We start from the raw sequence: 26,145 nt of genomic DNA on the forward strand, positions 1-26,145 counted from the left end.
TCCCCAGCGCTTAGAACAGTGCTTTGCAATCAATCAATCAATCATATTTATTGAGTGCTTACTGTGTGCAGAGCACTGTACTAAGCACTTGGGAAGTACAAGTTGGCAACATATAGAGACGGTCCCTACCCAACAGTGGGTTTACAGTCTAGAAGGGGGAGACAGAGAATAAAACCATAGTAACAAAATAAAATAAATAGAATAGGTATGTACAAGTAAAATAAATAAATTGAGTAATAAATATGTACAAACATATATACATATATACAGGTATATATACTTTGCACATAGTAAGTGCTTAATAAATGTCATCATCATCATTATTATTATTATTAAAAGCCATGATCGTTATTATATAGACACTCCTGGCATAGATTAACAGACATGCAGACTGTTGTATGGACACTCACATCCTTAAGACAGATGTACATACAGAGACTCATGCAGAGACAGACATCCAGGTGCACACCCAGATGGAGAAAAAATACACAAACTTGCCAAGTGAGCAGTGTTGGAGCATAAAGGGAATGGAGAGAGGAGGGGAAAATGGGCTGGGGCAGGGAGTGGTCACAAAGGCAAGTGACTATCTGATATAAGAAAATCAGGTTGGGTAGTTATAGTCCATGTCCTGCAAGAAATTCACAATCATCATCATCATCAATCGTATTTATTGAGCGCTTACTATCTGCAGAGCACTGTACTAAGCACTTGGGAAGTACAAATTGGCAACATATAGAGACAGTCCCTACCCAACAGTGGGCTCACAGTCTAAAAGGGGGAGACAGAGAACAAAACCAAACATACTAACAAAATAAAATAAATAGAATAGATAGGTACAAGTAAAATAAATAAATAAATAAATAAATAGAGTAATAAATATGTACAAACATATATACATATATATAGGTGCTGTGGGGAAAGGAAGGAGGTAAGATGAGGGGGATGGAGGGGGGACAAGGGGGAGAGGAAGGAAGGGGCTCAGTCTGGGAAGGCCTCCTGGAGGAGGTGAGCTCTCAGTAGGGCCTTGAAGGGAGGAAGAGAGCTAGCTTGGCGGATGGGCAGAGGGAGGGCATTCCAGGCCTGGGGGATGACGTGGGCCGGGGGTCGATGGCGGGACAGGTGAGAACGAGGTACGGTGAGGAGATTAGCGGTGGAGGAGCGGAGGGTGCGGGCTGGGCTGTAGAAGGAGAGAAGGGAGGTGAGGTAGGAGGGGGCTAGGTGATGGACAGCCTTGAAGCCCAGGGTGAGGAGTTTCTGCCTGATGCGCAGATTGATTGGTAGCCATTGGAGATTTTTGAGGAGGGGAGTGATATACCCAGAGCGTTTCTGGACAAAGATAATCCGGGCAGCAGCACGAAGTATGGATTGAAGTGGAGAGAGACAGGAGGATGGGAGATCAGAGAGAAGGCTGATGCAGTAGTGGGAGCAGATCAGGATTTTTTTTTAATTCCCATTTTTGCAGATGAGGGGGCTGGGGTCCGGAGGGGTGGGGTGACTTGCCTAAGGTCACACAGTAGGCAAGTGGGAGATTTGACTCCCCATCTACACTACAAGCTTGTTAAGGGAACGTGTCTGCTAATTCTGTTGAGCTGTACTCTCCTAAGAGCTTAATACAGTGGTCTGCACATATGACTTCATTCATTCATTCCTTCAACTATATTTACTGAGCCCTTACTGACTGCAGAGCACTGTACTAAGTGGTTGGGAGAGTACAAAACAACAATGAACAGACATATTCTCTGCCCACAATGAGCTTACAGTCTAGAGTGGGAGACAGACATTAATATAAATAAATAAATTACAGATATGTACATAAGGGCTAGGGGGCATGGAGGGGGTAATGAGTAAAGGGAGCAAGTCAGGGTGACGCAGAAGCGAATGAGAGAAGAGGAAAGAAGGGCTTAGTCAGGGAAGGCCTCTTAGAGGAGATACTCATACTCTATCTTAATCCTCCTCGACCTCTCAGCTGCCTTAGATACTGTGGACCACCCCCTTCTCCTCAACACACTATCCAACCTTGGCTTCACAGACTCTGTCCTCTCCTGGTTCTCCTCTTATCTCTCCGGTCGTTCATTCTCAGTCTCTTTTGCAGGCTCCTCCTCCCCCTCCCATCCCCTTACTGTGGGGGTTCCCCAAGGTTCAGTTCTCAGTCCCCTTCTGTTCTCGATCTACACTCACTCCCTTGGTGACCTCATTCGCTCCCACGGCTTCAACTATCATCTCTACGCTGATGACACCCAAATCTACATCTCTGTCCCTGCTCTCTCCCCCTGCCTTCAGGACATCTCCATCTGGATGTCTGCCTGCCACCTAAAACTCCACATGTCCAAGACTGAACTCCTTGTCTTCCCTCCCAAACCCTGCCCTCTCCCTGACTTTCCCATCTCTGTTGATGGCACTACCATCCTTCCCGTCTCACAAGCCCGCAATCTTGGTGTCATCCTCGACTCCGCTCTCTCATTCACCCCTAACATCCAAGCCATCACCAAAACCTGCCGGTCTCAGCTCCGCAATATTGCCAAGATCCGCCCTTTCCTCTCCGTCCAAACTGCTACCCTGCTCGTTCAAGCTCTCATCCTATCCCATCTGGACTACTGCATCAGCCTTCTCTCTGATTGCCCATCCTCGTGTCTCTCCCCACTTCAATCCATACTTCATGCTGCTGCCCGGATTGTCTTTGTCCAGAAACGCTCTGGGCATGTTACTCCCCTCCCCAAAAATCTCCAGTGGCTACCAATCAATCTGCGCAACAGGCAGAAACTCCTCACCCTCGGCTTCAAGGCTCTCCATCACTTCGCCCCCTCCTACCTCACCTCCCTTCTCTCCTTCTACAGCCCAGGCCACACCCTCCGACCCTCTGCCGCTAATCTCCTCACCCTGCCTCGTTCTCGCCTGTCCCACCGTCGACCCCCGGCCCACGTCAGTCACCTGGCCTGGAATGCCCTCCCTCCCAACATCCGCCAAGCTAGCTCTCTTCCTCCCTTCAAGGCCCTACTGAGAGCTCACCTCCTCCAGGAGGCCTTCCCAGACTGAGCCCCCTGCTTCCTCTCCCCCTCGTTCCCCTCTCCATCCCCCGTCTTACCTCCTTCCCTTCCCCATAGCACCTGTATATATGTATATATGTTTGTACATATTTATTACTCTATTTATTCATTTTACTTGTACATATCTATTCTATTTATTTTATTTTGTTAATATGTTTGGTTTTGTTCTCTGTCTCCCCCTCCTAGACTGTGAGCCCACTGTTGGGTAAGAACTGTCTCTATGTGTTGCCAACTTGTACTTCCCAAGTGCTCAGTACAGTGCTCTGCACACAGTAAGCGCTCAGTAAGTACAATTGATTGATTGATAGTAAACACTGAAAGAATCAATCAATCAAGCAATCAATCGGTAGTATTTACTGAGCATTTATTGAGTGCAGAGCATTATTCTATGCTCCTTGAAAAGTGCAATAAAGCAGAGTTGTTAGACACAAACCCCACCCACAAGATCTTGCAGTAGTCAGAATATATGTAAACCTGAAAGTTAAATTACAAGTGTTCACCTGCTTGGGCTCTGGTGAGCTTCAAAACAACATATACAAAGCTATTGGTAAGGAGATTTTTTTAAAGATATAAATATGCTACAATTTAATTTAAATTTATTATTTATCATATGTATATATTTCATAATGAAATTTAATGAATAATGTTAACACTATTAACTACATTTCATGTATATTTTATCATTTACATAATATATTTATATTGATTTGGTCAATTTTTTCAGATTTTGGGAAAGCCAACATCATACCCCTGGCCTGGAATGCCCTCCCTCCCCATATCCGCCAAGCTAGCTCTCTTCCTCCCTTCAAGGTGCTATTGAGAGCTCACCTCCTCCAGGGGGCCTTCCCAGACTGAGCCCCCTCCTTCCTCTCCCCCTCCTCCCCCTCTTCATCCTCCCGCCTTACCTCCTTCCCTTCCCCACAGCACCTGTATATATGTTTGTACATATTTATTACTCTATTTATTTTACTTGTATCTATTCTATTTATTTTATTAATATGTTTTGTTTTGTTCTCTGTCTCCCCCTTCTAGACTGTGAGCCCACTGTTGGGTAGGGACCGTCTCTATATGTTGCCAACTTGTACTTCCCAAGCACTTAGTATAGTGCTCTGCACACAGTAAGCGCTCAATAAATACGATTGCATGAATGAATGAATGAATAAGTCAAGGGGCTACCAGGAACACAGGGTGGCACTTAACTCTTCTGTGTCTCACTTATCTCATCTGTAAAATGGGGATTAAATATCTGCTCTCCTTCCAGTTTGGACTGTGAGCCTCATGAGGGACTGCGGTACTGGCGTTTGGGAGAGTGCAATATAGAAATAAACAGAAACATTCCCTGCCCACAATGACTTTACAGTCCAGAACCAATATAGGGCATTGACTACGTAACCTCCCAAGATGTTAATTGATTGTAATGAATGATGATTATTGTTTAGTGAATATTTAGAACATGATGTTGACTCATAAATTGCATTGTACTAAGCATTGTTGCAGGGATATAGGGATATATATATATATATATATATAAAACGGCATTTATTAAGTGCTTACTATGTGCAAAGCACTGTTCTAAGGGCTGAGGAGGTTACAAGGTGATCAGGTTGTCCCATGGGGGGCTCACAGTCTTAATCCCCATTTTACAGATGAGGGAACTGAGGCACAGAGAAGTTAAGTGACTTGCCCAAAGTCACACAGCTGATGATTGGCAGAGCTGGGATTTGAGCCCATGACCTCTGACTCCAAAGCCCGTGCTCTTTCCACTGAGCCATGCTGCTTCGCAATAATAATAATGATATTTGTTAAGTGCTTACTATATGGCGAGCACTGTTCTAAGTGCTGGGGTAGATAAAAGGTAATCAGGTTGTGCCACATGGGGCTCACAGTCTTAATCCCCATTTTACAGATGAGGTAACTGAGGCACAGAGAAGTGAAGTGACTTGCCCAAAGTCACACAGCTGACAAGTCTTCCCCTCTGCCTTCAAACATGCACATGTCTCTCCCATCCTAAAAAAACCTCTATTGACCCCACTTCACCTTCTAGTTATCGCCCTATCTACCTCCTACCATTCCTTTCCAAACTCCTTGAACGAGTCGTCCACATGCGCTATCTCCAATTCCTCAACGCCAACTCTTTTCTCGACCCCCTCCAATCTGGCTTCCGTCCCCTACATTCCACGGAAACTGCCCTCTCAAAGGTCCCAATGACCTCCTGCTTCCCAAATCCAACGGCTCCTACTCTATCCTAATCCTCGACCTCTCAGCTGCCTTCAACACTGTGGACCACCCCCTTCTCCTCAACACGCTATCCAACCTTGGCTTCACAGACTCCGTCCTCTCCTGGTTCTCCTCTTATCTCTCCGGTCGTTCATTCTCAGTCTCTTTTGCAGGCTCCTCCTCCCCCTCCCATCCCCTTACTGTAAGGGTTCCTCAAGGTTCAGTTCTTGGTCCCCTTCTGTTCCCATCTACACTCACTCCCTTGGTGAACTCATTCACTCCCACAGCTTCAACTATCATCTCTACGCTGATGACACCCAAATCTACATCTCTGCCCCTGCTCTCTCTCCCTCCCTCCAGGCTCGTATCTCCTCCTGCCTGCAGGACATCTCCATCTGGATGTCTGCCCGCCATCTAAAACTCAATATGTCCAAGACTGAACTCCTTATCTCCCCTACCAAACCCTGCCCTCTCCCATCACTGTTGACAGCACTACCATCCTTCCCATCTCACAAGCCTGCAAACTTGGTGTCATTCTCGACTCCACTCTGTCGTTCACCCCTCACATCCAATCTGTCACCAAAACTTGCCGGTCTCACCTCCGCAACATCGCCAAGATCCACCCTTTCCTCTCCATCCAAACCGCTACCCTGCTCGTTCTATCTCTCATCCTACCCTGACTGGATTACTGCATCAGCCTCCTCTCTGATCTCCCATCCTCCTGTCTCTCCCCACTTCAATCTATACTTCACGCTGTTGCCAGGATCGTCTTTGTGCAGAAACGCTCTGGGCATGTTACTCCCCTCCTCAAAAATCTCCAGTGGCTACCAATCAACCTATGCATCAGGCAAAAACTCCTAACTCCCGGTATCAAGGCTCTCCATCACCTCACCCCTTCCTACCTCACCTCCCTTCTTTCCTTCTACAGCCCAGCCTGCACCCTCTGCTCCTCTGCTGCTAACCTCCTCACTGTGCCTCGTTCTTGCCTGTCCCACCATCATCCCCTGGCCCACGTCCTGGAATGCCCCTGGCCTGGAATGCTGTCCCTCCGCACATCCGCCAAGCTAGCTCTCTTCCTCCCTTCAAAGTCCTACTGAGAGCTCACCTCCTCCAGGAGGCCTTCCCAGACTGAGCCCCCTTTTTCCTCTCCCCCTCCCCAACCCCCCCCACCCTACCTCCTTCCCTTCCCCACAGCACCTGTATATATGTTTGTACAGATTTATTACTCTATTTATTTTACTTGTTCATATTTACTATTCTATTCATTTTGTTAATGATGTGCATCTAGCTTTACTTCTATTTATTCTGATGACTGACACCTGTCCACATGTTTTGTTTTGTTGTCTGTCTCCCCCTTCTAGACTGTGAGTCCGTTGTTGGGTAGGGACCGTCTCTATATGTTGCCAACTTGTACTTCCCAAGTGCTTAGTACTGTGTTCTGCACACAGTAAGCGCTCAATAAATACGAATGAATGAATAAATAAAAGGTGCAAATCCAAGTTCAAGGGTAGCACAGACCAGAGTGGGAGAAGAGGAAATGAGGGCTTTGTTGGGGAAGGCCTCTTGGAGGAGATGTGCTTTCAATAAGGCTTTGAAGGTGGGGAGAGTGATACTCTGTGGGATACGATGAGGGAAGGAGTTCCAGGCCAGAAGCAGGATGTGGGTGAGAGATGAGTGGAGAGATAGACGAGATCGAGGTACGGCGAGTAGGTTGGCAGTAGAAGAGCAAAATGTGTGGGCTGAGTTGCAGTAGGAAATCAGAGAGTTGTGGTGTGGGGGAGGGGGCCAGCAAGGGGATTGAGTGCTTTAAAGCGGAAGGTAAGGAATTTCTTTTTGCTATGGAGACAGATGGGCAACCCCTGGAGGTTCTAGAGGAGTGGGGAAATATGGACTGAATGGTTTCATTGTCAAAGATGTCCTCTTTGAATACAAAGGAAAACTATACCTATATAGTATATAGTATGTGGGGGGGGGGGGGGGGGCGGGTGTATACATTTATATAGGTACATATACATATGTGGTAATCCATATTTATTGGGTGCTTACTGTGTGCAGAGCACTGCAATAACAGCTTGGGAGATGTTACTCTCAACAAAATGCAGAACATTTTGTTTTTCCTAATGATGAATTTGACATCTTCTTTGAGCTGTGCCCATTTCAGATACTGGATACTTTAGTTATGACCATGTCTGTAAAAATTATCAGTCACAGAATCTGGGAGAGCCATGAAAGATCATCTAGTCGACTCTCTTGCTTCCTAGCAGGTGAATGACCAAACTCTCTGGGGTAAATTCTGCCTTATTTTCTCAAAGACCTTCAGGGATGAAAACGGATTGAGACATAGACAGGTTTGCATTAAAAGATAAAAATACTCCAAGTGGCTCAATCTGAGACTACACCTTCTCTTCGAAAGAGATAGATGCTCAAGTGTAGCATAATCAGGTTTTCCTCTTGTTCTGCTGGGTCCATTTCTATCACACTTTGTGTTGTTGCGAATGAGCTATCTTTTCCATGGGAGAAAAATGAAAGTTGATAAGGCAAGGGTGAAAGAGAAAGAGAGAGAGAGAGTGCAGTGTGGTCTGGTGGAGAGATCACAGGCCTGTCAGTCAGAGGACCTGGGTTCTTATCCCAGCCCCTTCCTTTGCCAGTTGCGTGCCTTTGGACAAGTCACTTAACTTCCCTGTACCTCAGTTTTTCTCATCTGTAAAATGGGGATGAAATACCTGTTTCCCCCTCCCTCTTAGACTGTAAGCCTCGTGTGGGACAGGAATTATGTCCAACCTGATTATCTTGTCTCTACCCCAGCATTTACCACTGTGCTTAAGAATGATAATAATAATAATAATATTAATGGAATTTATAATAATGATGGCATTTATTAAGTGCTTACTATGTGCAAAGCACTGTTCTAAGCACTGGGGAGGATACAAGGTGATCAGGTTGTTCATTCATTCATTCATTCAATGTATTTATTGAGCGCTTACTGTATCCAGAGCACTGTACTAAGTGCTTGTGAAGTACAAGTTTGGAACACATAGAGACGGTCCCTACCCAACAGTGGGCTCACAGTCTAGAAGGGGGAGACAGACAACAAAACAAAACATATCAACAAAATAAAATAAATAGAATAAATACGTAGAAGTAAAATAAATGAATAGAGTATAAATGCGTACAAACATATATACATATATACAGGTGCTGTGGGGAGGGGAAGGAGGTAAGGGGGGGGGATGGGAGGGGGAGGAGGGGGGTTGTCCCACGGGGGGCTCACAGTCTTAATCCCCATTTTACAGATGAGGTAACTGAGCACAGAGAAGTGAAGTGACTTGCCCAAAGTCACATGGCTGACAAGTGGCGGAGATGGGATTTGAACCCATGACCTCTGACTCCAAAGCCTGTGCTCTTTCCACTGAGCCACGCTGCTTCTCTATATGCTTGGCATACAGTAAGCACTTAAAAAAATACTATAATTAGAGGGAGTGGGGAGACATAGCAGTTAGAAGCCGGAAAAGCTGCAAGCCATAGCTTAGTCACTCAAGAGAGAGCCAAGTAAAGTTTAGGTGCATTCTCAATAGAAAGCATACAAGGGATGGTCAACTGTAAGCCCCTTGAGGGCAGGGATGGTGTTTACTCTCTCCATTGTACAGTGCTTTGCATGTGATAGGCTTTCAATAGGATTTCCCCCGCTAATCTCCTCACTGTACCTCATTCTCGCCTGTCCTGCCATCGACCCCCTGGCCCACGTCCTCCCCCGGGCCTAGAATGCCCTCCCTCTGCCCATCCGCCAAGCTAGCTCTCTTCCTCCCTTCAAGGCCCTACTGAGAGCTCACCTCCTCCAGGAGGCCTTCCCAGACTGAGCCCCTTCCTTCCTCTCCCCCTCGTCCCCCTCTCCATCCCCCCCATCTTACCTCCTTCCCTTCCCCACAGCACCTGTATATATGTATATACGTATATACATTTGTACATATTTATTACTCTATTTATTTATTTATTTTACTTGTACATATCTATTCTATTGTTAGTATGTTTGGTTTTGTTCTCTGTCTCCCCCTTTTAGACTGTGAGCCCACTGTTGGGTAGGGACTGTCTCTATATGTTGCCAATTTGTACTTCCCAAGCGCTTAGTACAGTGCTCTGCACATAGTAAGCGCTCAATAAATACGATTGATGATGATGATGATGATTGATTGACAGTACAGTGCTCTGCACACAGTAGGTGCTCAAGAAAACATGGATTGAATGATTGATTGCCACCAAACTGGAAATTGTAGTTCATCCCTCCCTTCGAGCAAAGCACAGGCTTGTGGGAGTGGCGGTGGAGCGAAAGGCATTTGAAAAGGGAGGGACCATGGCTGGAGTTTGAAAAGTTCCTCGCTGGTCCCAGAAAGGATGTACAACACAGTTCCACTCAGCCAACAAGAGATAAACCGGGTCAAGAGACGGCAACCTGCAGCTAAGCCTGGCATCTGCCCCACATGCAAAGATTAAACTGTGCTGCCTTTTCTGGGCCATTAACTGCAAAGGGAAAACAGCCGGCTGAGATATGCAGACCCCCTGATACGGCTATCCAATGTCATACAGTTCACAAGGCGCCTTGTGAGGTGGGATGCACTTGAAGGCTGAAAGGGAGCCTGGCTTCTGCTATCTAAGAGCTCACACTGGCGGGGAAGCTGAGCGGGGATTTCTTTTTCAAAACCTCATTCCCTAATTTTCACCCAAAGCTGGTTATTGTTCATCAAAATTCTTATCATGCATTTTCCAGTCTAAGTGGGGATATTGGATGATTCCAGTCTTTAGAAGCTGATACAAAAGCTCAGTAATAGGATGTTACAATTTAAATGCAGCCACATCAGATACATTCATATCCTCCAACAGTGTGAATTGGAAGTACAACTGAAAGAGGTGACATTGCAGAAGCCTCCCATTGCCACTAACTGCTGGAGTATACTTTGATCCAAAGAGATGGAGGAGGAGGAGGAAGAGGAGGAGGACAAGAAAAAGGAGGGGGGGGGGGGTGAGGAGGAGAAGGAGGAGGAGGTGGAATATTGGTAGTATTAATCACATTTATTTAGTTCCCATTAGGTAAAATGCACTGTGCAAAGCATTTGGGAAAGAACAAAACAAAGAAATGTCACATTCCCTGCCCCTAAGGGGCCTTACACTTTTATATGCCCCTTTCAATCAACTGGGGAAACTTACCCTGCCCCTGAATTATTTCTTAAAGGAACAGAAAAGTAACCTCAGATTTCTCCACTGTCATTTGGGCCATTACCAAAACAAAATTAAAAAGTATAAATTGCCTTGGCTCCCTCAGAGACTAGGCATAGAAACCCTGTTTATTTCCCCAAATAGAACTCTCATTTTCATTTCTCTTGCCATAGTCCAAAATGCCACTTAGGAGGGATGGGAAGATTTTTAGGGAGATAGAGGGTGTGGGGTTATAGGTACAATCATTTCTCCCTTTGAAGTTAATGTCATGGGATAGAAGTCTGAAACTCCTGGTAACTCAATTTAATGAGCCACTGCCAAGTATTTAGCTCCAGATTTAACCCAGGGTAAAATCAATAGGATGTAGTTTCTGCCCCCTACTCAAAGCAAATATGGAATTTAAGAGGCAGTTCATCTTCCGATAGAAAGAATGAAAAATAAAAGAAAATGGAAAACGACAGTCACCATCATGCGTGCCAGTTCCTCCTAGCTGTCCATGGACTCAGGGACTGAAAGAAACCAGACTGGACTTAAAGAAAATGAGTGGGAGGGTTGCAAAAAAAAATGCAATTTCCTCTACTTTCCCTTTGCAAGCCTCTATTCATTTGGTTTGCCAGGGAATCTGTGGTTGGAGGAAGGCTATCAAAGGGAGCTGGTGATCATTTCAACTGGAGACACCTCAAGAAGTAGCATAGCCTAGTGAAAACAGTGCAGGCCTGGCAGTCAGAGGATCTGGGTTCTCATCCCAGCTCCACCACTTGTCTGCTGTGTGACCTAGGGCAAATCACTTAACCTCTCTGTTCCTCAGTTTCCTCATCTGCAAAATGGGAATTCAATATTGTTCTCCCTCCTACTTAGACTGTGAGCCCCGTGTGTGACAGGGGCTGTGTCTGACCTGATTGACTTGGATCTAGTAGAGTGCTTGGCACATAATAATCACTTAAGAAATACCACAGTTCTTATTATTAGATGGGGCAGGGTGTGGGGGCGGGGGAACACACTGATCAATGGGTGGCAGGGTGGACACCAACTCGGAAGGCCAAATCAAATCCTTGTGTACCTAATGACTTTTCAAAAACACATACGAAGCTGCTATTCAATACCATTACCAAGCAATACCACTTTCGCACAGCTTTTACCCCCATGAGAAGATGGAAGGGAAAACAATGAAAGCATGAAAAAGGTATCCTACTTTGGGAAATTAATTTCTATTTTCCCGCTTCGAGGAATGCAGTAGAAACCCCAGTGGGGAAAAAAAACAAACCACACCTTCTAAATAAAGCCTTTTTAGTGTGACACAAACCGAGACTTCTTCAAGGTTGATACTTCAAAGTAAGTTGCTCTTAGGGAGGCTGCTGATGGCCAGGGACCATTTGTGTCTTCTTCTTCAAGGCCCTGTGGGCCTCCGGAAAATTGTGGCCGAGAAAGGTGATTTACAGGCATGAGGCATTCGACCAAGGTACAGGCTAGAAAGAACCAGAAGCTGAAAGGAAAATGTATGAAGTGTGTGTGTTGCAGGGGAAAATACTACTGTGTAGAGTCACTGTCTATTTAACGGGGATAAGACACATGTTCTCCCACCCTCTTAGATTGTGAGCCCTGTGTGGGACAGGAGCCCTGTGTCTGATCTGATCATCTTGCATCTACCCCAACATTTTAGCACTGTGCTCAATATCTGGTGAGCGCTCAATACATGATCATGTAAGATATTAGAGATTATAAAGCAAGAGTATTTACTGAGTGCCTACTGTGTGCAGACCACTGAACTAGGTGAGTACAACAGAGGCAAAAGACATGATCTTACAGTCTAATGGGAAACAAGGACACACAATTTTTGACCAGCTCCTTTGCTGAAATGAATAGGGCAGCTGCTAACTGGCTTAGTATCATTAGATTGTAAGCTCTTTGAGGGCAGGGAGTTACTGTGTTACTGTGTACTCTTCTGTGTTATTTCCTCTGTACCCTCCCAAGTGCTTACTAGAGCTATCTGATCATTTTTTGTTTGTTTTGCCTTGTGCCTTCGAGTCGTCTCAGACCCACAGTGATGCCATGGACACATCTCTCCCAGAATGCCCCACCTCTATCTGCAATCGTTCTGATGGTGTATCCATAAAGTTTTCTTGGTAAAAATATGGAAGCGGTTTACCATTGCCTCCTTCCATGCAGTAAACTCAAGTCTCCACTCTCGACTCTCTCCCATGCTGCTGCTGCCCAGCACTGCAGCATTTTGACTTGTAGCAGATTGCCTTCCACTCCTAGCCACTGCCCAAGCTAGGAATGAAAGGGGTATGCTCCTGTTTGATTCTCCCTCCCATAGTCAAGACTGGTAGAGTACTAGAAATTCTCCAGGTCTGACCCTGAGAGGAGCTGATCATTGTAGATACTCAACAAATACCACTGATGATCACTATTGCAAATGATTGGGAAATATTGGCCCTTTTGCTCGTTTGGTACTTAACCATTCATTTTGGTTCACTTGTGTTCGATATTTCCATTTCTGGGAAGCAGTGTGGCTCAGTGGACAGAGCCTGGGCTTGGGAGTCAGAGACTGTGGGTTCTAATCCTGCCTCTGCTGCTTGTCAGCTGTGTGACTTTGGGCAATTCACTTCACTTCTCTGTGCCTCAGTTACCTCATCTGTAAAATGGGGATTAAGACTGTGATCCCCAAATGGGGATCACCTTTTATCCACCCCAGCGCTTAGAACAGTGCTTTGCACAAAGTAAGCGCTTAACAAATGTCATCATTGTTATTATTATTCCTTTGGCCTTTGCATCTTTAACATCTGAAAGAACATAATAATGGGAGAACTTGCCTTTTACCCAAGAATGCACTGTCTTTTGGAGCAAAGCTTATATGAAATAATCCAATCAATCAATCATCAGTCAATAATGTGTATTGAGCATCTACTGATTACAGAGCACTATACTAAGCTCTTGGAAAAGTTCAACAGAAGCAACCCAAGTATCCCCTGCCCTCAAGAAGCTTATGCTTTAAAGGGGATGGCAGGCAAACTTAAACATTTACAAAATGTGGGAATAGAAGGGAGAACAAGTATAAAATAGGGAGTAATGTGATTGACTGAATGAAGTACCAGAATAAATTGAAATAAATAATTAAATGAACAGTAAAATTTACATATCACACCAGCGCTGATGATGGATATAAATACATAAGTGTGTGTTGTGTTGGAGAGGGGGTGATAAATTATATGTTTACCTGAGATCTGTAGTCTGGAAAACAGAATGAGTAGACATTGCTAACACTGTGCCATTCCCCAGAATTTTCTAACTTTATCATAGGCTTCATTGTGAATTCTGATGTTGTCTCTCCCACATGAGAACAGTGACATTTGATACATACAGATTTCATAGCACATCTGCCATGGAGTTGTAAATGCATGCAGAGGAGGCTGAGAACACACAGCAGTGTATATCAAGAAAAAGTTCTCGCTAACTAATCAAGTCCACAGGGATAGCAAGCCGTGTCACTCCATCCGACAAGGCTGTCAGTCATTGAAACCCTGAACTCAAATGTCCCCTTTAGGAAATGATCAGATGTCACCCTATCACCTCACCAATATGGGAATTGTAATGAATAGTCAACAGAACAAAAGATCAGTTCCCTCTGTATACTGTAAGCTCCTCGAGGCCAGGGAACTTGTCTCCCCACCCTGTTGAATAGTGCCTTCTCAAGCACTTAATACAGTGCTCTGCACATAGTAAGCACTCAATAAATACCATTGATTGTTTCAACCTCTCAGGCTTAGGCTCATAGCCCCTTATTCAGTGGTGGAAGAGTGTGTTGGCTTTCTTTTGTTCTTTAGTTACTTGTGGCTACCCTTATTGTAAATATTTCTCTGTCTCCCCTTCTAGAGTGGAAGCTCACTGTGGGCAGGGAACATGTCACTTTGTTATTCCGTACTTCCCAAGCACCTACTACATAGTGTCCAATCAACACATGCTACTACTATTCCTACTATTAATATTACTCCTCTATTATTCGAACTACTACCTTATTCAAGGGATGTATATCTAAGTGAATCTTACAGGAATGAACTTGGAAATAAGGATACTGATGATGGCAAAGTGAAAAGCCAACCACATCTCTGCTGACTTTCAGAAACAGGCCCCTTGACCATTAGACTGTAAGCTTAGGGAAGCAGTGTGGCTCAGTGGAAAGAGCACGGGCTTGGGAGTCAGAGGATGTGGGTTCTAGTCCCGGCTCCACCACTTGTCTGCTGTGTGACCTTGGGCAAGTCGCTTAACTTCTCTGTGCCTCAGTTACCTCATCTGTAAAATGGGGATTAAGACTGTGAGCCTCACGTGGGACAACCTGATTACCTTGTATCTACCCTAGCACTTAGACCAGTGCTCAGCACATAGTAAGTGCTTAACAAATATCATAATTATTAGAATTATTATTGTTATGTGCAGAGAATGTATCTGCCAATTCTGTTGCACTGTTCTCTCCCAAGCCCTTAGTTCAGTGCTCTGCACATAATAAATACTCAATAAATATAATTGATTGCTTGATTGATTAGATTATAAGCTATTTGAGGGCAGGACTGTGTCTTTTCTTTCCTTGTATTCTCCCAAGTGCTAAGTACTGGGCTCAAGCACTACCATTGAAGGTGAGGATGATGATACTGATCGTGATGATGATGAAGAAATATGGGGAAAGCTTTCTTTTTTTCCAGACTTTCCTTGCCTTTTCCTATTTCAACTTACTCCGAAAGAACTGGGGACAAAGAATGAGGCCAAGAATGCCACAGCAAAGTTATTTCTATAAGATTTCCACCTACTTTTATCTTTTCAATCATCAATTGTGCATACTCCCTCCCATATGAAAAAGTCAAATGAAAACAAAATCTGAACTCTGATCTTTATGTAAAATGGATGTATTTATTTCAGTTACACCTTTTGCAGGTTATCCATATATCACCTGAAAGCTAAGGGCATAATTCAATAGTTCTATTAATTTATGACTCTAAAGGTGTTCTTTTTCCTAACAGGATACCTAGACTACATTTATTTTGCACTTTTATTCTACTCCATTATAACAGGGTACATTGTTAGGAGTGTATGTGTGCAAATGTTTCCATGCTGAAATAGTTATCTTTCAACGTTTCCATCACAAAGCCTATTGATTTATAGCATCTTAATTTATTAACAAGACTGACCTTTCAAGTGCACATAGCAGATGCAATTTTTAAATCTATTAATGAAATCACATCAAATTGGAATTTTCAGAGAAAAGAAATACTTTGCTTGGGTTGTCTTTTTATTGAAAACTAATAAAGTTTAGCCTCTTGTGTAAGAAAACTCGGAATTACATTCAAAGCAGGAATTCAGCCCCACTTCTCTAAGCATCAGCTAGCCCCAGCTTTAAAAGCTATGCTTCCCAATGTGGGCATCAAAGACCGAGTGTTAAAAAGCCTTCGCATGCCCTTTGCTATCTGTTGCACCTCTCCCCTGCTCTTTTACTTGCTTGTTGTACTCCATGCTCTCAAGGCAACAGAACAAGAGGGTTAGAGTCAATGGCTCTGCACTGCTAAAATCGCATCTCCTCCAAGAAGCCTTCCCTGAATAACTTCTCCTCTCCTCACCCTGTTTGCCCTCCCTTCTGCATTGCCTATGAACCTGGTTCCCTACCCCTTAAACACTTTGATACCCTCCCTACTCCCAGCCCCACAGCACTTAGGTACATATCCTTATACTCCACCGCTTCCCCTACATGCAGTTTATTTTATTGTCTGTCTCCCCTACTAGATTTTAAGCTCCTTGTGGGCAGGGATCATGTCTACCAAATCTTTTTTACACTCCTAAGTGCTTCGTATAGTGCTAAGCACACAGAAACTCCTCAATAAAAACTACTGATTGATTGATTGATTGATAGGACTGAAATTAATCCATAACTCCACCCTCAGCATCAGCCTATATTGGGGCATTTTCTTACCTAAAATGTGTCTTCTTTAAGTAGTGGGTTAAGTCACCTATGCCTCAGATGTTGCTCAAAAGGAAAGATAAAACCAGTCCACAATGGTAGGTATGCTGAAGAACATATTTATCCCAGCCCACTAAAATTTCACTAGGTCATCACTCGCTCACCAACAACAAGCAAAGATGCAGCCACTGGTCAGCATTAGGCTAAGAAACCCAGTACTAATACTTTCCGGGGCCTGATTTCTTTTATAAGCAGCCTCATTTCCAATGTGCCCATAACCCAAGGGCCTATACTAATTGACAGGAGCAGTAAATGTCCATTGATTTTAATCAACGCCAGCATGCTCTCCTTGTGCTGTTTCCCTCCCCCCCCATCCCACTGATTTTTTTTTAAACCAACTCATTATTACACCTGAGGAGCAAGTCGAGGGACAGGTAACGTGTTGACACTGAGGGGCTGAAGGTATTGACTTTGTGGCTATGAGTCCAGAGTTCTGGGAAAATATTTCACTGCCTCTAGTGCAGATAAACCCATCTGGGAGGGGAGGAACTCCCCATTGCCCTTTCCAGAATACGGATAGAGTTTGACTTTCAGATTCGGCCCAGTTCCGTTCACCTGGAAAACTCCAGCAAAATTCATGCTTTGTCAAGCACAATTCCATCACTCAATACTGACACTGTGTACTCTAGCAGAGGGTAATTATTTGTGTATTTTGGGTCCTTCATACAAAGCACCGCCAAATGATTTGCCTGTTAAACTGAAAAAAGAAGGTGAGAAGGTCAAATTTAAAGAGAGAGAATGAGTCAGTGCCTCAGAGGGAGAGAGTTTTAAATAGATGTGGTAGTGTGGATGAAAAAATGTTGCCTCCAAATATGGGGAGTCCCAGATAAGGAGAAAAGATGAGGAGAAAAGGAAATGGGTAGAGAAAGATATATTGGAAAAGAGGTCAGACACCAAGTTCCGGACTTGAATGGGTCATTGGTCTGACCTGGCAAAAAGAATGAACAGTTGTGGTATTTACCAAGCACTTAATGGTCACCAAGCTCTACTGTGGTCATTTTGGCCAAGAAGGAGTCCTGCAAGTAAATTGAAAAAAAACCCAAAAAACTATGTGCTTCCCCCTCCCCACTACCTGCCTACTGACTCATGCTTCTGCCCTAGAAGAAACACAACAGACAGGGATGAGAGAGTCCAAACCTCCAGCACTGGAATCAAATCCCTTGCATCATTCTCAACCAGAGGTTCCACACATCATTTCCAGGTGTCCAACACTGTGTTAAGCATTAGAGTTCCTATAAGCTTATCAATTGGACCCAGCCCCTTCCTACAAGTATAGGGTTTCAATTTTAGAGGGAGGGAGAGTGGGGCTCCTAACACCATTTGATCGATGGAGAAAACGGAGGCACGGAAAAATTGATGGACATGCCCAAGGTCACAGGGCAGGCCAGTGTCAGTTGGGTGGGTTACAAGGGCTGTGTGCAAGTTGATTATTTTGTTATTTGCCCTTGTGCCTGGCACTTAGTAAGTGCAAAGGGGAGTGGAGGGAGGGGAAGAGAGGAGAACGGGGGAGGAATGAGCCTGCCGCCTCCCAGATATCCTATCCCGTCCTATTCCCTATCTCATCCTATCCTATCCCGTCTGGACTACTGCATCAGCCTTCTCTCTGATCTCCCATCCTCGTGTCTCTCTCCATTCCAATCCATACTTCATGCTGCTACCCGGATTATCTTTGTCCAGAAACGCTCTGGGCATATCACTCCCCTCCTCAAAAATCTCCAGTGGCTACCAATCAATCTGCGCATCAGGCAGAAACTCTTCACCTTGGGCTTCAAGGCTCTCCATCACCTCGCCCCTCCTACCTCACCTCCCTTCTCTCCTTCTACAGCCCAGTCCGCACACTCTGCTCCTCCACCGCTGATCTCCTCACCGTACCTCGCTCTCGCCTGTCCCGCCATCGACCCCCGGCCCACGTCATCCCCCGGGCCTGGAATGCCCTCCCTCTGCCCATCCGCCAAGCTAGCTCTCTTCCTCCCTTCAAGGCCCTGCCAAGAGCTCACCTCCTCCAGGAGGCCTTCCCAGACTGAGCCCCTTCCTTCCTCTCCCCCTCGTCCCCCTCTCCATCCCCCCAATCTTACCTCCTTCCCTTCCCCACAGCACCTGTATATATGTATATATGTTTGTACATATTTTTTTTACTCTATTTATTTATTTTATTTGTACATATCTATTCTATTTATTTTATTTTGTTAGTATGTTTGGTTTTGTTCTCTGTCTCCCCCTTTTAGACTGTGAGCCCACTGTTGGGTAGGGACTGTCTCTATATGTTGCCAATTTGTACTTCCCAAGCGCTTAGTACAGTGCTCTGCACATAGTAAGCGCTCAATAAATACGATTGATGATGATGATGATGATGATGATGATGATATGGGCCATGGAAAACCTTAACCTACAGATTCAGCTTTAATATCTCAGCGTTTTCTCAGGAGGAGTGGCTCACCTGCTCTACACACTGCCCTAACACCTCTGCACTTTGCCATAATTGCCAGATGGCCAGACCAGGATGACCTCAATTTGACAGTTATTGGTCCTCCCGGGTGAACTTAGAGTAAGAAGTCCAAGCGGCAAATAAAGAAGGCCACGAAAAGCAAGTGGAGTCTGCAGTATTTTCAAGCAACTATTTATGGAGCTTTGGAAAGACTCGGCAACAGGTCTTACCAGATTCCAAGGCTTTTGCTGGGTCCTGAGTTCCCTGGAGAAAGTCCTTCTTGAAATAATGATAATAATAATAATGGCATTTGTTAAGCACTTACTATGTGCTGAGCACTGTTCTAAGCACTGGGGTAGATACAAGGTAATCAGGTTGTCCCATGTGGGGCTCACAGTCTTAATCCTCATTTTACAGATATGGTAACTGAGGCACAGAGAAGTCAAGTGACTTTGCCCAAAGTCACACAGCTGATAAGTGAAATGAGAGGTATTCCTATTCCCATGCTAAAGGGGAAACTTGGTGGACTCTGGTAATGAAAATAATGACTTGAAGCACTATATCTGTCATTTCCACTGTAGTTTATGTTCAGCTGAGTTTGAAATTGTTATTAATCAGTAGGTGCTTAATAAATACTACTGATTGATTTATTGAGGATGGGTGCAAACAGATAAGTGTTAATGATTGTCTGTGGGTTGATACGACTGGGTGCTAGAAGGCTTGTTAGAGGAGATACTGAGTGCTTAGTATAGTGCTCTGCACACTACAGTGAGTGTTTAATAAATATCATTGATTGATTGATTGAGGTGGGATTTTAGGAGAGCTGGAGTCTGTCAGATGTTGGGAGGGAGGGGGTTCCAGGCTGGTGAAATAGTATGAGTGAGGGGGCTGAGGTGAGAGAGTAGAGAGTGAAGTCCAGCTGGAAGGTTGGCTTGGGAAAAGCAACAACAGCAAGTTGAGAAATAGCGGGAGAGGAGAGCAGACAGGTAAGGTGGGGCCAGATGGTGAAGACCCTTAAAAGCGACTATGGTATCTGTCTACTGGTATGACGCAATGTGGTGAATGAGCCTCCAAATGGATTTTCTTTTTTAAAAGGCTTTTGTGGACCCATTCTGATGGTTCCATGGAACACAGTAGCATGAGAGGAAAATCTACCAGGACAATGCTAAAACCCATGTGTACAAAGGTAATTTCAGCCAGGACTATGAACCTTTCCCAGAGTCCTCTGGCATTTCACCCAATTCCTAGGGATAAGAGGGAATGGATTTTAAAAGGCAAACAGGCTCTGGGATTGTACATAAACCAGCAACTTTGCTCAACCGGGGTCTCGGTATGGGTTTTAGTGGTGAAATGTTTGAAACAGTAGAAGCGGAAGCAGAACACAAAGAAGATGACAAAACACTAAAGCAGCTAAATTATGGTTTAATGTATCACTTAGACTGTGAATCTCATGTGGAACAAGACCTGATTGTCTTATATCTACCTCAATACTTAGTACAGTGATTGATACAGAGTAAGTGCTTAACAAATATCATTATTATCATTATTATTGCAGAGGCATGCCACTAAGGCATGCAAGTCATTCAGAAATCTTGAAATGTGGCAATAACACTATACAATAAATTGTCTCTATGTTGTAATGTGCATTACATTGTGCTCATTTCCTTTGGGCTGGGGTGGTACAAGTAAGCCATCCAGTCTCAAGTCATGCTATGTGAACTAGCGTGCCTTTCTGTTTCCAACACTGTTTTGTTTTCTTGTGTGACATCAAAGCCACTTTTTAGAAGCAGCTCCCAAATCATGCTGTGCTGAAGTCACGTAGTGTATGCAGTGACATTGTTTGGGCAGACTGAAGGCACAGAGCACGGGGCAGAGTTGATGATCAGAGTTGGTGACTGCAATGAAGCTGCTGGCAATAGGAGAAATGGAGTTGGGGCAGCAGGAAACAGCAGAGAACATTAGCTGAGAATGAAAACAGGACAACAAACATGATGCTGTCCTGCTGGTGTCCTATTTTCTTTTCCTACTAATGGGTGCTTCAGGGAAGTAGGGAAAACCCCTGTGTAGGCTAGACTAGATTTCTTTTTCTTTTTCTTTTGTTGAGGTACCTGAGGTGACTTACTTTAAAATCCACCATACACCACTGGTTCAAGGTATCTTTTCCACGTTCCATTTAACTCTTACCACGAACAATAGCCTGAGGTATATTTCTGGCTTGGTTTTGTTCCATTTCAGGTTCAGTGAAGATTTCATAGCAACAGTTCATAATCAATTTCCTTTGGGGTGCATGCAGTACTCAGACTGGGTTTGGAGGTTCCAGTTGAGTTTTGCTTTAAGTCTCTGCTGGAAGAAAGGGTGGAGCAACCGGGCTCAGCCAGGATGGTGAATGCTGCCCCGTTTCCTTGCTCTTGAGTCTCTCAGGGACTTGAGGGAGTCGGAGGAGCCAGGGAACAGAAGGGGAGAAATATTCCAAAGTCTGCATCGTCATCATCATCATCATCAATCGTATTTATTGAGCGCTTACTATGTGCAGAGCACTGTACTAAGTGCTTGGGAAGTACAAATTGGCAACATATAGAGACAGTCCCTACCCAACAGTGGGCTCACAGTCTAAAAGCGGGGAGACAGAAAACAAAACCAAACATACTAACAAAATAAAATAAATAGAATAGATATGTACAAATAAAATAAATAAATAAATAAATAGAGTAATAAATATGTACAAACATATATACATATATACAGGTGCTGTGGGGAAGGGAAGGAGGTAAGATGGGGGGATGGAGAGGGGGGCGAGGGGGAGAGGAAGGAAGGGGCTCAGTCTGGGAAGGCCTCCTGGAGGAGGTGAGCTCTCAGCAGGGCCTAGGAGTATCATCATCATCACCAAGAGTATGTATTGAGCAACTGCTGCCTATTATAGAACACTATCCTAGGCACTTGGGAATATACAATGGAAGCAAAAGGCATGTTCTCCAGGAGCTGACATGCTAATGGTTGGTGAGAGGAGGGGCGGTGAAGGAAGCAGGCGCAAATTATAAAATATACACCATATCGAAGAGTAAGGGCACAAATAAAAAAATGAATAGCAGTCAATCATATTTATTGAGCACTTTCTGTGTTCAGAGTACTGTACACTGCACTGCAGAGCAAATAAGCAATGCAATGAATATACAGAATGAGTTTCTTGCTTCTTTTGTACTTTCCCCAAAGCAGGGCATTGCACCCAGTAAGTGCTCATTAAATTCCTTCACTACTGCTACCTTGTGTCCAACCCGATTATCTTGTATCTACCCCAGCATTTAGTATAGGGTCTGGCACATAGTAAGTAATAATAATAATATTCGTTAAGTGCTTACTATGTGTCAAGCACTGTTCTAAGTGCTGGTGGGGGGAATACAAACTAATCAGGTTGCCCCATGTGGGGCTCACAGTCTTCATCCCCATTTTACAGATGACATAACTGAGGCACAGAGAAGTGAAGTGACTTGCCCAAAGTCACAAAGTGGACAAGTGGCGGAGTTGAGATTAGAACCCATGACCTCTGACTCCCAAGCCCATGCTCTTTCCACTGAGCCAAACTGCTTCTCTTAAGTACTCAACAAATACCACAATAATAATTATTATTGCTTTCTATGTCCTCCTAGCATTTAGAACAGTGCTTTGCACACTGTAGACAATCATTGAGTACCATTGTTACTGAAAATAGGGACTCAGAAGAAAATAATTTTGCCCCTAAAGGCCAAAGTACTGGGGATCAACTCAATTAATCAGCTGTATTTAATGAGTGCTTAATGTGTGCAGAGCACTCTACTAAGTGCTTGGGAGAGTATAATATAACAGAGTTAGACATTATCTGTCCACAGGAAACAACTGAAAAAGTATACAGCAAATGTCATGACTTTACTACCAGATCACTGAGTCTGCTGTCTGGAAGAGACACTGCCCAGCCCCCATCCCACTGGGTCTCCCATCAACCCTTTCTCCAGTGGCCCACCTTTTCTGATATTATCAAGGCTGTGGCTGTGACTGTTGTGACTACTGAGCTCTGATCTCTGAGAAGCCTGAAACTGAGCCTGAAATCCTCCAACTACAATGCCCCATCATTCTTATTGTCTTGATAACCTGGCCTTGTCTTCTGTATTGTTTTGGGTTTCTTCCGCTTTGATTCTTAGATTGTCAAAGCTCCTTGGGGGCAAGAGACCATGTCTAATTCCCATCAGTGTATTCTTCCCAGTACTTAGCACAGTGCTTTCCACACAGCAGGTGCTCAGTGCATCCTCTCGATTGAATGAATGAATGAACACGACTATGTGACTAAGAGTAGGTTCAAAGCAAGTCATGGGTGAGAATATTAGAGGGAGAAATTTGGAATATCATAACCTTCGAGAGGAATGTTAAAGATAGCAACCAATCCCACTGCTTCTTTAAGCAACCCTTAGTGTCACTGCTGGAAAAATAATCCTGAACTGGATGGACCATCGGTATGACCCAGTATGAAATAGTTTATCTCCTCCTCGTCATTCCCCTGAGGGAACTTTCAATTGGAGGGTCAAAATTATAAAAGGAGCAGACAGGGGAGCATTTTGGTAATTCAGCCCACTCCAGTATAACTTGGAGATGAAGTTCTATAGCAGTGACAATATGAAGTGATCCTGAATAAGAAGGCAACATGTCGCGTTCTAGTTGGATAGTGTTTTCCACTGTAGGATACAAATTCTTTCAGATATTAGCCCTAACTCTGAAGATGCATCATCTTTTCAAGTCCCAGGGTTCCTGGAAGAAGCTCTTTTCTCCTTGGATGCTCCCAGCCTTGAAGGGTTAATGGATCACCCCTAAGGTGACCTGTTTATGACTACTATATCAGCCTCCTCACTGATCTCCCTGACTCCCATCTCTCCCCCTCCAGTCCATGCTTCACTCAGCTACCCAGTTCATTTTTCTAAAAAACTGCTCAGTCCATGTCTCCCCATTCTCCAAAACCTCCAATGGTTGCCCATCTATCTCTGAATCAAACAAAAACTCCTTACCATTAACAATAAGGCACTAAATCGGCTCTCCCCCTCCGACTTTACCTCTCTGATTTCCAAGTATGATCCAGCCCACACACTTCACTCCTCTAACACCTACCTACTCACTGTACACCAATCTTGTATATCACACCACGGACCCCTCATCTGTGTCCTGTCTGTAGCCCAGGGAACTCCCTTCTCCTTCATATCTGACAGACGAGCACTATCCCCACCATCAAAGCCCTCCTAAAATCACATCTCCTCCAAGAGGCCTTCTGTGACTAAGCCCTCATTTCCCTTACCCACGCTAACTCCAAGTCACCTATGAACTTGGGTCTGTACTCCTTAAGCACTTTGATATTCACCCCACCCCTTCCCCTATCTGTAATTGATTTTAATGTCTGTCACCCCCTCTGGACTGTAAGCTCCTTTTGGTCACTGGATCCTACCAACTCCATTTTATTGTACTCTCCCAAGTGCTTAGTATAATGCTCTGCACACACTAGTGCTCAATAAATACCACTGATGGATTGATTGATTATATGGAATTTCATGTGGGTGTGGTTATCTTGCTCCAGGAAAGGAAGGAACTGAGGACTCTTCCCTTCTGAATGACACAAATTGAGAAAATCCACTCCAGAAAATATTCCAGAAAAAGTTGGACTCACTGTAGCTTTCCAGAATTAGATCAAAGATAATGAGGTTCTGTGTGTGAGCATCTGGGTGTAGGTTTAATAATGGTACCGAAGCAGACAATAATGGAGATGCAAAAAGTGATAACATGCCTTCACTTAACACCAGTGTATCCCCAAGCCCGATTGAGAAAAAAAAACCAACACTGAGAAATAAAAAAAGATTGGTTACTAGCCAGAGAAGGCTATCAAGGAAGAAGGACATTTAACTCCTATTTTTGCCCTACTCTTAAGATGCTTCTATTCAGAATAAATGGAGATGCAAATAATGATAGCATGTCTACTTAAAACTAGTATATCACCGAGCCCCTGACTGCAACAAAAAAAATCAGCATTGAGAAAGGAAATCAAAAAAGATCAGTAACTAGCCAGAGAGGGCTAGCAAGGGGGAAGTTAAAGCCTGAATAGTTAACTGTTATTTCACCCTACTCTTAAGACATTACCAAATTCTACCCCTATTGTATTAAAATAAATCACACCCTCCCCTTGTCTGAGTAGTTCCTTTCTTTCAGACAAATGAGTTCACACCACCCAGGAGCCCGTGTTTAACACCTTGATTGGATAGTGGCTTTTTAACCCATCACAGAAAAATCAAACTGGCTTCCAAAGAATAGCTTAGTGAAAAGACCATGAAGTGAGGACCATTTTCTACAGTAGAGAAGGCAAACATAGCTGCTTGTGACATTAGAGAAAAGCCACATCAGTTTCTGTATCCTTGACCAAAAAACGAGAGAGACTTGAGGCAAGTCTCCACCCAAACGTCTGTACTCGTGGGTGATGAGACGTTTCTGGTTTACATTCGATGGTCTTCAAGGGAATTATTTTCACTGTCACCCAAGATTGTGAGCACAGTGTGGGCCAGGGACTGTTTCTGGTCTGTTATGGTTTTATATCTACCCCAGTGCTTGGCACATAGTAAGTGCTTAATAAATACCATAACCAGCTAACAAGCAAAAGGCTCACCCTGTTTTGGAGCTCTGAAGATACTCTTTGAAAACGAGCAAGCCTTTTGGGGACTCCAGTTTCACAAGCAATACGAACTGAGGTGTGAGTTATCATCTCAGACAGCACACTTACCCGGCCAACTAGTATGGGTTCCGGTCCAGAAAACTCTTCCAGGACAAACATTTGATTCCAAACCCAGCCCCTCTTGGAACGGTTCAAAACACGCTGATCGTCAATGAGTCCGTCCAGTTCTACACTGGAGTCAGTAGGTAAAGGTTGAGAGTGGTTCATCGGGGCCATGGACATTTGAGGCACAACAAAAATCCACAGAAGCATTAATGGAGTCCATAGGTCTAAAAGCATGTCCACAAGTCGTTCTGACATCGTGCCACCAGGTCAGCCGATCACCAGAAAAATTCAACGGTTACTGCATCTGCTTCTGGGTGTCAACCATCTGATTCATTATGCAGCGTAGGATGCTCACTATTTCGGCACAACAACCGTAACTAGAAACTGCTTGGATGAGAAGACCGAGATCCACTGGAGTCTCGAACTTCCAGATTCCTGCCAAAACAAGGAACATTCCAGCTAAAAATACATG

At 44.3% G+C, this 26,145-nt stretch overlaps 1 protein-coding gene across 1 annotated transcript in view; it reads right to left on the bottom strand.

Annotated features, from left to right (window-relative positions):
* Positions 1 to 26,145, bottom strand: part of CDH8 (cadherin 8) — a 429,973-nt gene that overhangs the window by 390,201 nt on the left and 13,627 nt on the right. Inside the window, exon 2 of the mRNA XM_038740092.1 lies at positions 25,677 to 26,108. Coding sequence (XP_038596020.1) covers positions 25,677 to 25,928 — 252 coding nt within the window. The 5' untranslated portion in view covers positions 25,929 to 26,108. The remainder of the gene's footprint in view (positions 1 to 25,676; positions 26,109 to 26,145) is intronic.

Source organism: Tachyglossus aculeatus, chromosome X1 (genome assembly GCF_015852505.1).
Source record: "Tachyglossus aculeatus isolate mTacAcu1 chromosome X1, mTacAcu1.pri, whole genome shotgun sequence".
In the NCBI taxonomy this organism is placed as follows: domain Eukaryota; kingdom Metazoa; phylum Chordata; class Mammalia; order Monotremata; family Tachyglossidae; genus Tachyglossus; species Tachyglossus aculeatus.